Source organism: Adiantum capillus-veneris, chromosome 13 (genome assembly GCF_014529385.1).
Source record: "Adiantum capillus-veneris isolate H3 chromosome 13, ASM1452938v2, whole genome shotgun sequence".
Taxonomy (NCBI): Eukaryota; Viridiplantae; Streptophyta; class Polypodiopsida; order Polypodiales; family Pteridaceae; genus Adiantum; species Adiantum capillus-veneris.
Window position 1 is genome coordinate 80,877,411 of NC_140943.1, and position 12,316 is coordinate 80,889,726.

General features: G+C 42.8%; 1 protein-coding gene across 1 annotated transcript; it reads left to right on the top strand.

Moving 5' to 3' along the window:
• The first annotated feature begins 1,429 nt into the window (after positions 1-1,429).
• Positions 1,430-4,183, top strand: LOC147444328 (elicitor-responsive protein 3-like). The gene is made up of 6 exons (XM_086527832.1): positions 1,430-1,671; positions 2,303-2,407; positions 2,490-2,616; positions 3,437-3,508; positions 3,594-3,636; positions 3,730-4,183. The coding sequence occupies exons 1-6, from the start codon at positions 1,638-1,640 to the stop codon at positions 4,066-4,068; spliced, it is 720 nt and encodes a 239-aa protein (XP_086383958.1). The 5' UTR covers positions 1,430-1,637; the 3' UTR covers positions 4,069-4,183.
• Positions 4,184-12,316: the final 8,133 nt, after the last annotated feature.

The window sequence follows — 12,316 nt, forward strand, 5'->3', positions numbered from 1 at the left end:
TCTCTGTGTGTGTGTGTGTGTGTGTGTCTCTTTCTCTCTCAATGTTGTATCCATCCTTCTCATGTCCAACTGATACTGTTGCAAATATACTTGCTTCGTCATTGCCTGTTGCTTTGTGATATCCATGGACTAGCGCATCGTTTTTGTTGGTATTGAGGGAATCTTTGAATTAGAAAGACCTTTTAATTTTTTTGAAGCCCGTATGTCTCTACGATTTTAAAAAAATAATCTATTAAGGGGTATCTCCCTTTGGAAAGGAAAGGTGGAGACGGCCGCACGGGGGGGGGGGGGGATGGGGGGCGTTGTCCTGGGGCATGGTAACTGGCGGGCGAGTAGGCAAACAACAAGCAAGGAAGCGAAGCCATGTTGTTGTCTGATGTAGCTGCGAGACTCGTGAGAGGCAGGTGGTGGGGAGGGTGAGAGAGCTAGCTAAGGGGATTGCACGAAGGAGGAGGGGGATGGAACCATCATTTTTTTATCACTATGGGTCGCCCTCCATGCAAATTCGATCTCGCGGTGCACTGGTTAACTGCGAGCACTTCTATGTTGGCTGCAGATAACGAGATCGATCTCGCTACGTTATTTTGGGGGCTACTATACATCGCTACCAAATGGAGTGGAATATAATCTTGTGAGATTCCAACTAATAAACGTGAGGACTTGCTAGCTACGTAGCTGGAGGAAATTAAAAAAAAGAGAGAATATAAAGTGAGATGTGATTTGGATGCAAGCAAGAACGCGTCAAATGGCGAAGCATCGAGGGCAACCATCGTAGAACATTTGCAAATGCCAGGGATCGATTACCGCTGCCTGATGGTTTTACTTTGGCCTCGAATATGGCTGTTGTTTCCTTGTGGAGCAAGGGAACCTCCAAAAGGGGGTAGTATGATATGTGTGGACCATTTACAAAAAAGGTAGAAAAAGCAGGAATCTGTGGCGGATGCTCGATTTGGAAAGCCAGAGGATAGTGGGTCAATACGCCATGGAAGGCTCTCAAAGACGCCGCCAGCGAGGGAGAGGAGCCACGTGCGCCAAAGGAGTCAGGCGGGTGCAGGCTCTCTCTCCAAGCCTCTGATCTCTTATGGTGCGCACATGCGCCGTTCACCTCTCTCTCTCTCTCTCTCTCTCTCTCTCTCTCTCTCTCTCTCGCTGTCTGTCTGTGCCGGACTCGAGAGGGCTTGTAGACTTCGTCTGCTCACTCAACCTTGCACCATTATTCTAACATAACTGAGAATCATGACAAGCAGATGCTCGGGGAGATTTTTTAGAGGAGTGAGAAGGGGAAGCAGGCTTCGTGGAGGCTACGTCGAGGGCTGTTGTGACAACGTGTGTAGAGGGTGTGTAGGCGAGGCGCGGTGCTATTTATATAGTCTAAAAATAAGCGACTTTTTTTTTTTTTTTTTGGAGGGAGGAGCTCATATTCCCGGGTTCTACGCAGCTTCTTTGCACGTGAAGAATGAGAAGTTACCTGGAAAGTTTGGAACTCATGCACGTCCCGCCCATAAAATGTGTAGCCTATCGCATGCTCATCAATTATCTGAAACTACTCACACACAGCACAATATTCACTCCCAGCAGTTGCTGTGTATCAAACGCGAACTAACGTCGTCTGCGCTCCTTTCCATTTTGGCTTGGCTATGGCCGTGCAAGGTCAACTTATCGACATTACAGGTATGCCTTGTTTTTCCATTTCTCGTGTCTGATGGAAATGGAGTTGTCGCGATGAGAGAGAGAGAGAGAGAGGGAGAACAGAAGAACTAACTGTAGTCTGCTTGGCTCAGCCGCCTTGAGATCTTGGTACGATAGCCCATGGTTCCCTTGAAAAACAGCTTGTGTATATTACTCTGACCATTAAACGCGATGAATCCGACCTTGAAGTACTTACATGCTTTTTGTCATCTCCAACATTGGCTGAACACTTATTTCCACCAATGTTGTAACTCTGATTTGTAGAGCCTTGAATGAACTTTGGCTGATGCGTGAGACACCCATTTAATTTGCAAATGCTTTTTTCTTGTTCCGGATACACTTCTCCTCTTAATTAAAATTTCCTAAATTAGCATTATGCTTAGATACAATTACCAGAAGGTTCTCTGGTTTTGAAACTAGATGGTGGAGATAACTCTTAATTTGCGGTTAGGTGTGTGTTTATTCGCGATCCAGGTCGGTAAAAATATTGTTGTAATCATGAATTTTGAATGTGTATCTACCTTTCCATTCCATTGATCAAAATAAGAGAATATATTTTTGTCTTAAGTGCTTATTTTGTCCCATCTAACCCGATGGAGACATTGTTTGGCAGTTATTGGATGTAAGAACTTGAAAAATACTGAATGGATTTCAAGGCAGGACCCTTACGTTATCCTTGAATACGCTGGTAACAATTATCGGACCAATACTGATACAGGTGATTCTCGTGTCATTTAGGCTGATGTGTCTGCATCCTTAATCAAGCATCGAGAAACTAATCTTTGAGCTGTATGATACAGATGGTGGAAGGAATCCTAGTTTTAATGAGAAATACATGCTTTCACTTATCGAGGGACTTCGAGAGATCAATGTTACTGTTTGGAATAGTAACACTTTGGCTGCCGACGATTTTATAGGCTCTGGAAAGTAAGTGTAAACAAAGATCACTCGATTCTATTTCATTTTTTTTCAAAATCCGCTTATTATCAGCTGTTGAGAGTCCCTTTCGTTACAAACATCTTATTAGCACATTTTAGTGCGAGAAAGATGGCTTCATGCGCTGGTTGATTTTCAAAGTAATTAGTGCACATGATAGATGGAAAGATACTGGTTGATCCTGCATGTCTGCTCCATGATAATTGGAATTTGTCCTTAATTCCATACCCTAGCTAACGGGAAGCTTGTAGAGTATGGGGCAATAGAATAGGGTAAAGTGCCCCCCAACTGTAAGGCCCTTTAGAGGGCCTATGGGGGAGCCCTCTCAGCTAGATCATTGGATCAGCACTGAAAGGTGCACAATTGGCAGTCTCTGATGGTGCTCGTTTCAAAGGGTGCACACATGCACTTGTAATTAGAAGGCCGCAGCAGTAAATGGATCTGACGTGGATCATAGATTCCACCTGCAGCATCTACAGCGTGCGGCTAGGATTTGCCATCTAGTTTGCCGCTGTGTTTGCGAAATTCTTGCCCTTGGTGAAATTTACTCTATGACCTACCTCGGCTATTGGATTACATGTGCGCAAAATGAGTTGAGTGGTAGGGTCTGGAATTCAAGGGGCCTCGCTCTCTGTAGACTCCAGCCTTACATGTGCGTACCCTTTCAGGATGTACTGGTTTTTGGAGCACTAAACCAATTGGGTCATTTTATCTTACTTGAGATGATGCAACATTTTTCCACAAGGGAAGAATAGGGAGTCATAATATTATAAGTCTCCGACTATTAACACTTTCATTAATTCTGGGACAGGATAATGCTTCAGAAGGTTTTGACAGACGGTTATCATGACAGTACTTGGCCTTTGACAATGAGGAGCGGCAGGTAAAGCTGAACTAGAAACATATTCATACCATGTGTTTGCTTGTGGTCACATTGAGCTTGACCTAATTTGCATGCTATTTCACAGAAGGACTGGCGAGATCAGAGTCATTTTGCATTATGAAAATCCTGTGAGTTTTCTTCTACGTTTTCACATGTGCAGGTCTCTATGTAAGAATCTTTTCGTGTTTGATTAGTGAACAAGTCTGCCTCTGGGTGTGTAGAAAGGAGCGCAGAAGGTGTCATCGGTGGCTCCTGTATATGAGTCACTCCCAGTATATCCACCTGCAAGCCCGTCACATTATCCGCCACCTGTTTATGCAGCAGCTTCACCATACCCGTCACCATCACCATCAGATTGCTCCTGTTATCCCCCTGTGTATGCACCCTATCCCCCTCCAGCAGGACCGACTGTGTATTCTACATATACACCTCCAGCTACTTTTGGAGCGCAGTCTCCTTACCCTCCGCAGGGATATAATCCACCACCCACCTATCCTCCACAAGGCTATGGTGGCTATGTTGCCCGTCCAGCAGGACATTATCCTCCCCCATACTATTGAGATGCGTTGAATTTTGAGAGGAGTTTCGCTCCACTTGCTTTGCTGCCAAGGCCAGTAATTGTTGGACTCAGGTATATCGCTAACAAAATGGATGTGCTATTATACTTTCTGGCGTGACATATTGTGCTTGCTTGTTATAACTATGGGGAAGAGGCATAAAGGTGTGTGGCCAAGATATGATCTCATGTCCTCCTGTAAATTGTACATAAGAACACTTGTATACTACTGGCAAAATATATACCTCTCATATTTGTACAAACAATTTTGCGCCATGCCAAGTTATGATCTTGCAGATGCTCTTCCACGTATTGGCCAACCTCATCTTTTTGGTTTTTCATGTTTGCATGGATCGTAGGCACAAGCACTGTTTCAACATGTTGAGAGAATATGGCTATTTTTTGAACTGCTGACTTGAGGAGTAATTATCGCGACATTTTTTTGGTGAATCCGATGTGAAAAGTAAGTCATGTCGACCAATAGATAGGGCAACAATTTGCAGCAATTTTGCATCAACAACATCTACACCCATCAACAATACTTTTTAATTGGGATTAGTTAATGAAAACTAGATTGTGATGAACTTGATAGAGTTTTATTAGGCTAGTCTGCATTTGACCCCAAGTTTAGGTGGACTTGACATTAGGAATAACCACATTTAACGTTGCAATCATGTAAATTGTATTTGTTGATCTACAGGAAGGCCTTCTTTATCAATAAATGATCATGCTCACTCTATTCTAGAATTATCTGAAGCTCACTCTATTCTAGCTGGGAGTTGTGTGGATTTTCATTCAGTCTCTAGATAATGGGTCTTTGTTTTTGGGTTGCTAAAACTAGCCCTCAAAGGAGATCAATGAAGGAGTTCTTCCTCGGTCATCCAGATGAAAGGCTATGAGTGTGATCTCACATGCTGCATTAAAAGCTACCTTCATCACTCGCAAATTCAGGAAGGAACCAATTAATGGTTTATCAGGTAGCTATTGGTCTCGAGGGGGGTGGGCTCGAAATGGACATCTCTCTCTCTCTCTCTCTCTCTCTCTCTCTCTCTCTCTCTCTCTCAATAAGAAAAACTGATCCTACCTTATGATTTCAAGTGGAAAAATAATGAGATGGTTGTGAACTCATGATGCTAAGGTATGTACAATGCAAAGATCCCAGTAAATAAAAGAGCAAAAGAATATGCCATAATGGGGCTCCCATGTGAGAAAGAGAATAGAATGCTAGAGATTATAGAAATGATTTAATAGCCAACAATTGATAATTATCTCCAATTTAAAAAAATTGGTAACTCAAGCAGAACAAATCGATCATATACTCATAAATTGGACGGTATACACTTCGACAATTCAATCTCAATCAGAATCCAAATTCGAATCAAATGAAAATCTCTAATCTCAATCCAAAATCTCCAATCAACTATATAAATCCTTGTCAATTCATGCAATTTCCTATAATGCTATGCCGCTACTGGTCGAAAGCAGATTCTTCTTGATTGTTGAAAATGTGTGTGTGTGTGTGTGTGTGTGTGTGTGTGTGTGTGTGTGTGTGAGAGAGAGAGAGAGAGAGCTCCAATTTCATTGATTCCTCATCCCTTCTTCGTGACTTCCATCAATTCTCTTCTCCTTCCTTCACAAATCTTATAATAAAAACCACCAACATCCCAGAATAACTTTCCCTCTCCTTTTCTTGGTGTTCGTGCCCAAATTTATGAGAAAGATGGTGTTTTAGGAAGTAAATTTTGGCATCACACAATTCCTCCTCTTATATGCTTTAGGCGCAATCACTCAGCCATGATTGTTCCTTCCTCTACAAGGTTTATTAAGGTCCGTACAAGGAGCACCAAGTCAAGGGTCGGCCTCGACCACCTGGGTGAACACCCTCCACAAGATATCTATACCAATGGCTACACAAGATAGCTCACTACCGATGGCAACAAAGCACTACTACAACCATCGAAAGTGATGCCATTGACGAAGGAAATTTGGAATGGCGGCCTCTACACCAAAACAAACTCCATTGCGCCACAAGGGAAATGAGATGAGGGCACCACCTAGTCTTGGAAGCGTGGACTAGGACCGCTACACACACAGAGAGAGAGAGAGAGAGAGAGAGAGAGAGAGAGAGAGAGAGAGATCACTATGAATGAAGCATTAACCGTAGTGTGTGTACAAGGAATGGATGACTTCAAACACTCTCAATACAAATAGCATATAGATTACCAAACAATCACTCAAGAATTAGCCAAGATCACATCAAGCACTCTCACACACATATAAAACATTTCTCTTAATTAACATAAGTAAGAGGAGGAGAGGTTACTAGCATGAAACAATTTGCACTCTAGGATGTGCAAGAATAGAGTGAATGAATGAGCTTATGGGCTCATGGTGAGTGATACAACGGCTCAATGGGGCTGAGGGAGGCTTGAAATTACAAAGGGGAAGGCCTCTTTATATAGGAAAGAGAGTGATTAGGAGTGAGGTTAAGATCCAAGTGTAATTTGTACAAATGAAGCTTGATTAGGGACATTCAACCAATGAAGAAGCTCCTTCCAAGTGATTTGTTGACCAATTAGCTCCATCATCACTTGTGTTGTCTTCACTCCTTCCTCCATAGCTTGAGTCCAAGAGCTTCCTTATTTTAAAATGTAAAGAATCTACATAAAATCAATACATATCTAGTGATAATAGGAAGGGGTTGAATGAGAACGTATGAACTACAACAAGATTAAGCATGACTTGAGAGGTGATTAGAAGAGGAACTTTGATGGGTTTTTGAGCTTGAGAGAGAGAAGGAAGGAGAGGAGGGTGAGAAGACTAATGGCTGATTTTAGAGAAGGTCTCAATGTGGAAAAGGAAGGGTGTGTGTGTGTAAAGGTAGAGGGGGTGGTCTCCACCACAGTTGAAAAAACTGGCGTCCACCATTTTGGCTATATCTCCTAGACCGTAGATGCAAAAATTATAAAAAAAATATGGCCAGAATCTCCAGCTCATCAGCTACAACTTTGATGAAGACAACTTTTCTTGGATCGGAGTGGAAGTATTTTTTAAAAATTCAGCAAAATCATGTGTCTGGTTTCTTCCTTTACCAACTCTTCCACTTGGGTCCCATTTGTTTGAATCATCATATGGCTCCAAAGCCATGATGATATGAGCCACTCATGACCCTTGAATTATGGGTGCATGGCTCCACAACCACATCATATCTTTTCTTTTTATATTTACATATTTTCCCTTCCCTTTACCACTATGTTCTCCCTCTACCTTTCACCTCCGGTGAACTAGTCAAGAAAAAATCATTTTTTAAAAATTTTTCCAAGAGGTTGTTCTCACTCTTTCTTTTATTGTAAACCTCTAGAAGCAAGGAAAACCAACAAAATATGATAAACAAAAATTTGTGATAGGCTCGGATCATAGCCCCCCCAAACCTGGCTAGGGGTATTTATGCCTCTAGCCTACTTTCTTTGATCTTGAGCTGACCTTATCCTGATGTGATAAGGCTTTAGACGCCATCCATTTGTCCTGGTCTTGTGCACTTTACCATCAATGTCTTGAAGTTTGTAAGAGCCATTTTTGAACTTTTTGGTGACCAAGAATGGGCCTTCCCATCGGAAAAGAAACTTTCCATCCTTACGAGTGTCAAAGCGATTGTCATATCGAAGCACCAGAGATCCCTTTTTGATGTCTTTGGATGCTAGCTTTTTGTTGAACTTTTCTCTGCGCTTCTCTGCTTCTTGAGAATAGTGGTTGATGGCTTCTTCACGATCCAATTGCAGCCTCTCTAGATCCATGATCCTTTGATGTACTTTCTCCTTTTGAGAGCCTACCTGGCTACCCAATATTCGAAGACTTGTTAACTTCACTTCAATGGGCAAAAGCGCCTCCTTTCCATAAACCAAATGAAAGGGTGTGTACCCTAATGTGGTTTTGAAGGAGGTTCTATAGGCCCATAGAGCTCCATTCAGGTGTTTGTCCCAATCTTGGCGCCTGGCATGTACCTGTTTGGTGAGAATTTTGCAAATGATTCCATTTACTTTTTCCACCAAACCATTGCACTGAGGGTAGTAAGGAGTAGAGTGTTGATGCTGAATATTTAGCTTCTTCATGAGTTCTCCTACCAAGTCTGCTCTAAACCCTGGTCCTCTATCAGATAGTATTTCAAGAGGGGTGCCAAACCGGCAACAGATGTGGTCAAAGATGAACTGACTCACATCCTTAGCAGTAATTCTATTGGTCGGCATAGCCTCAGCCCATCTAGTCATGTAGTCTACTCCCATGATGATGTACTCTTTACCTGACTGAGTGTGTGGTAGAGGCCCTATGGCATCAATTCCCCACTTCTCAAAGGGCCCATATACCTTTATTGGGTTCTGAGGTTCAGCTATGAGCCGTCGTGGTCTTGCTTTCTGACATTCATCACATGTTTGACACCAGTATTTGACATCACGATGAAGACTTGGCCAAGTAAACCCAGCTTGTAGAACCTTTCTACTAGTGACGTCGTGTGCAAAGTGTCCTCCGCACATATCATCGTGACAAGCTTTTAAAATCTCTTCAATTTCACTCTTCAAAGGAACTCTCCTAAGCACACCATCCTTACCAAGACAATACAAGTCATCATTTACTATGCGATACCTGGTAGCCTTCCTAGCTAACCATCGCCTTTCCCCTGCATTCAAGTGTTTAGGAGCCTCTCCTTGTTCCAGAATGTGCATAATATCTTCCAAGTCCTCCTTGCCTTGCTGAAGTGGAAGTTTGATGGCCACTGCTCCCACTATTGACTCATTTAACTTTGATGATGCTAGGTGGTCTGCATCCTTGTTCTGGTCTCTTGGCACATGATGTACTTGTGCCTCCCTAAATCTCCTCATAAGAGCTTTTTCTTCTCTCATTTTAGTAGAGAGACGGGCATTTTTTGCAAGCCCATGTACCTTGCATTTGCCTTACCAAAAGCATGGAGTCACCAAAAGCGTTTAATCTCTTAATTGAATTATCGAGGCACCAACAAAGGCCATGAATTAGAGCATGATATTCTGCTTCATTGTTGGAGTGGACATCTTCTAGAGTGATCCCTTCACCATGGATCCTCTCTCCCAATGGGGATAAGACCACGATGCCTGCAGTTGCCTTATCCTTGGTTCTCTTGTATGCTCCATCAAAGTAGAGGCTATAAGCATTGACTAAAACCTCTAGAGCTGGAGGTGGTGGAAGTTCCTTTCTCTTCAAATGGAAAACTTTTTCATAGCACTTGTTTGTTGAAATGTTGGCTAAGCATGCTCGAGTTGTTCTTTCAACTTGTATTGTATAATCAAACTCTTGAAGTCGCACCACCCACTTTGCTATTTTGTCAGAGATTTCCATATGTTGTAGTGCATAGGGAAACATATCCTCCACAGTGATAATTACAAACCTCTTCGGCAGCAAGTATGGCCGAAATTTGGTTACCGCAAACATGAGAGCTAACACTAGCTGTTCCATCAAGGTGTAGGCCTTCTCTGTGTTTTCCATGAGGCGGCTAGCAAAATACATAGGCCTCATAAAGGAGGTTTTTGGATCTTTTTGTAGGAGGGCAGCAACAATGGCTTCTTCTCCCACACTAGGGTTTACAAAGAATGTTTCTTCCCAACAAGGTTGGAGGATTACAGGGAGTGACCCTAACATTTTTTTAATCTCTCTAAAATGCCCTTCACTTTCTTCACTCCAAACAAGCGTCTCTTGACGAGTCAGCTGTTGTAGAGGAAATATCACTTGGGAGAGTAAGTGTATGAATCTACTCAAATATCTTAGCTTTTGCAAGAAGGAGATTAATTGTTTGATGGAAGTTGGGGAAGGTAGATTTAGCAATGTTTCTATCTTTTCAGGATCTACCTCGATTCCATCAATGGACACTACATGCCCTAATAGTGTAACCTTGCTTTCCCCAATGTGACATTTGTCCTTGTTTAGTTGTCCACCCAGCTTAGCTAAACGAGTAAATCCTTCATCAATCTTGCCGAGATGCATACTTTTGGAGCTGTAAATACAAAAGTCATCTATGAAAACCCTTATGGACTTACCAAAGTAAGGTTGGAAGACCATGTTCATGAATCGTTGAAAGGTGGCTGGAGCGTTGGTGAGACCAAAAGGCATGACTCGAAATGCAAAACATCCCCATGGTGTGATGAAAGTAGTCTTTTTCTGGTCCTCCTCTGCAATGCGTATTTGAAAGTAGCCAGAGTAGCCATCACACACTGTGTATCTCTCATGGCCTGCTACTTCATTTAGAATCTCATCTTGAAATGGGAGAGGGAAGTGGTCCCTCTTTGTTGCAGCATTTAGTGGCTTGTAATCCACGCACACTCGCCATTTACCATTCTTCTTTGGCCTCACCACTACTGGGGAGACCCATTCTGAATCTTCTACTGGGTATATGAATCCTGCTTCTAAGAGTCTCTTCACCTCAGACAACAGTGCATTTTGTTGCACAACTCCTAATCTTCTTAGTTTTTGTACTACTGGCTTGCTCCCTTCTTTTAGATGGATATGATGCTTCACTGCAGTGACACCTGTAATGTGAGTGTAATCAGAAATAAACAATGATGCATGCTTCTTGAGAACATTTACATAACCCTCCTTTTCTTCTTCATTTATATCCTTGGATAACATCTCCTCTAGGCTGGCATCCCACACATTCTCCATTTGGATCCTTGGATTGTCTTCTGATGAGGTAGTTTCCTTTATGGTGACGCCCATGACTTCGAGAGTGCTATCACTCTCTTCACTTGAACTCTCTTCCTCGTACATGGATGAGGAGCATCCACTTGAGCTCCACTCATCAGCTGACGTCTCTAGTTCAAGGTTCTCTTGTTTCCCATTCTTTAGGTTATAAACCACCTTCCGACTATGGCCACCCATGCGAGGCCTCAACTCCAAGTCTCCTGTTGCCCAATCTTGCCTAGCTCCTATACCCATGAGCCAAGGTCGTCCTAAAATAAGGGGGTATCCTTCTCCCTTTACTGGCATCACATAAGCATCAACCTCTGTAGTGATTCCAAAAACAGAAACTCTCAAAGCTTTCACTACACCCACACAAGTGACAGAGACATTATTGGCCATTTTTGCCCTAAAGTTTGATGATTCCATTACCTCTAAACCCAATTGATGCATTAGCTTTTCTGTCATGACACAAACCTCTGCTCCACTGTCAATGTAAGTTTTTGGAATCCGTTGTCCCTTGATTTGAGCCTCCACCAAAGGCACTATATCCTTGAGACCATATGCTTTGATTACACTTACTAGCTTACTTCGCTTTGCCCTCGTGCTCACCATTTTTGACCATTGTCGTCGAAGCTTTGGGGAGATATGAAGTAGTTGTGGCCAAGTAATCTTTGGTCCTTGAGAACTCACATCAGCTGTCAAGTCATAAGGTTGTGTCCGAGATCCCATAGGGAAATCATAGATGTCAATTTGAGACTTAGTACGGGTCTTTCTCTTCTTGGCTTCATCTTTAGTTGCCCGAGATGTACTTGCTTCATTGCTTGCATCCTTGCTTGTTTCTTTAACTACTTCATCTTGGACACGCACACGTTTGATAGGCATTGTAGCCACTTCATCTATCTTCATCTTCCCTTTAGCTATTTCTTCCTGGTTGCTTCTGCCCTTGAGGACCTCCTCCATCCTTATGATGCTCACATTTGGTTGAGTAGCAGGGGCTTGAGCTTGAGCACGAGGTGGCTGCAAAATTTGAGGTTGCGGTTGCTCTTGTGCTTGAGCTCTAGCACGGGGAGGACTTACTTGTTGTCGAGGACCTCTGACAGGGTAGTCATATCTTTTGGGATGAGGGCAATTATACATGCCGTGGCCAATTTCCCCACAATTGTAACACAACATTTCCCTTGCTTGACATCGCATTGGTGGCCGATTCCCACCATTTTCCTCAATAGGCCTTCTTGCACCCTGCACAAGATTTACTCTCAACCCCTCTAGCTGGTTTGTGAGATTGTTTATTTGTTGGAGCATATCTTCTTGTTGACCTCTATTGAGGTCTGGTGCATTAGGCACATTTGGAGGTATGTGAGAAGCTTCCATAGTTGTGATATTGCCTCCCAAAGCTAGCTGGCTAGCTTGGGCTTGATAGAGAATCTTTCTATTTTTTTCCCTAGCAATTCTTAAGGCATCTTCAAAAGCATTTGGAAATTTTCTCTTTACCTTCTCCCTTAGCAAGGGGTACAAACCTGAGATAAATCGATCCTTTTGGAGGCAATTGGGAG

Coding starts and splice junctions, on each gene's coding strand:
- LOC147444328 (XM_086527832.1), top strand. CDS start 1,638: ATGGCCGTGCAAGGTCAACTTATCGACATTACAG. Junction 3,509..3,593: donor TTGACAATGAGGAGCGGCAG/GTAAAGCTGAAC, acceptor GCTATTTCACAG/AAGGACTGGCGAGATCAGAG. Junction 3,637..3,729: donor TTTTGCATTATGAAAATCCT/GTGAGTTTTCTT, acceptor CTGGGTGTGTAG/AAAGGAGCGCAGAAGGTGTC.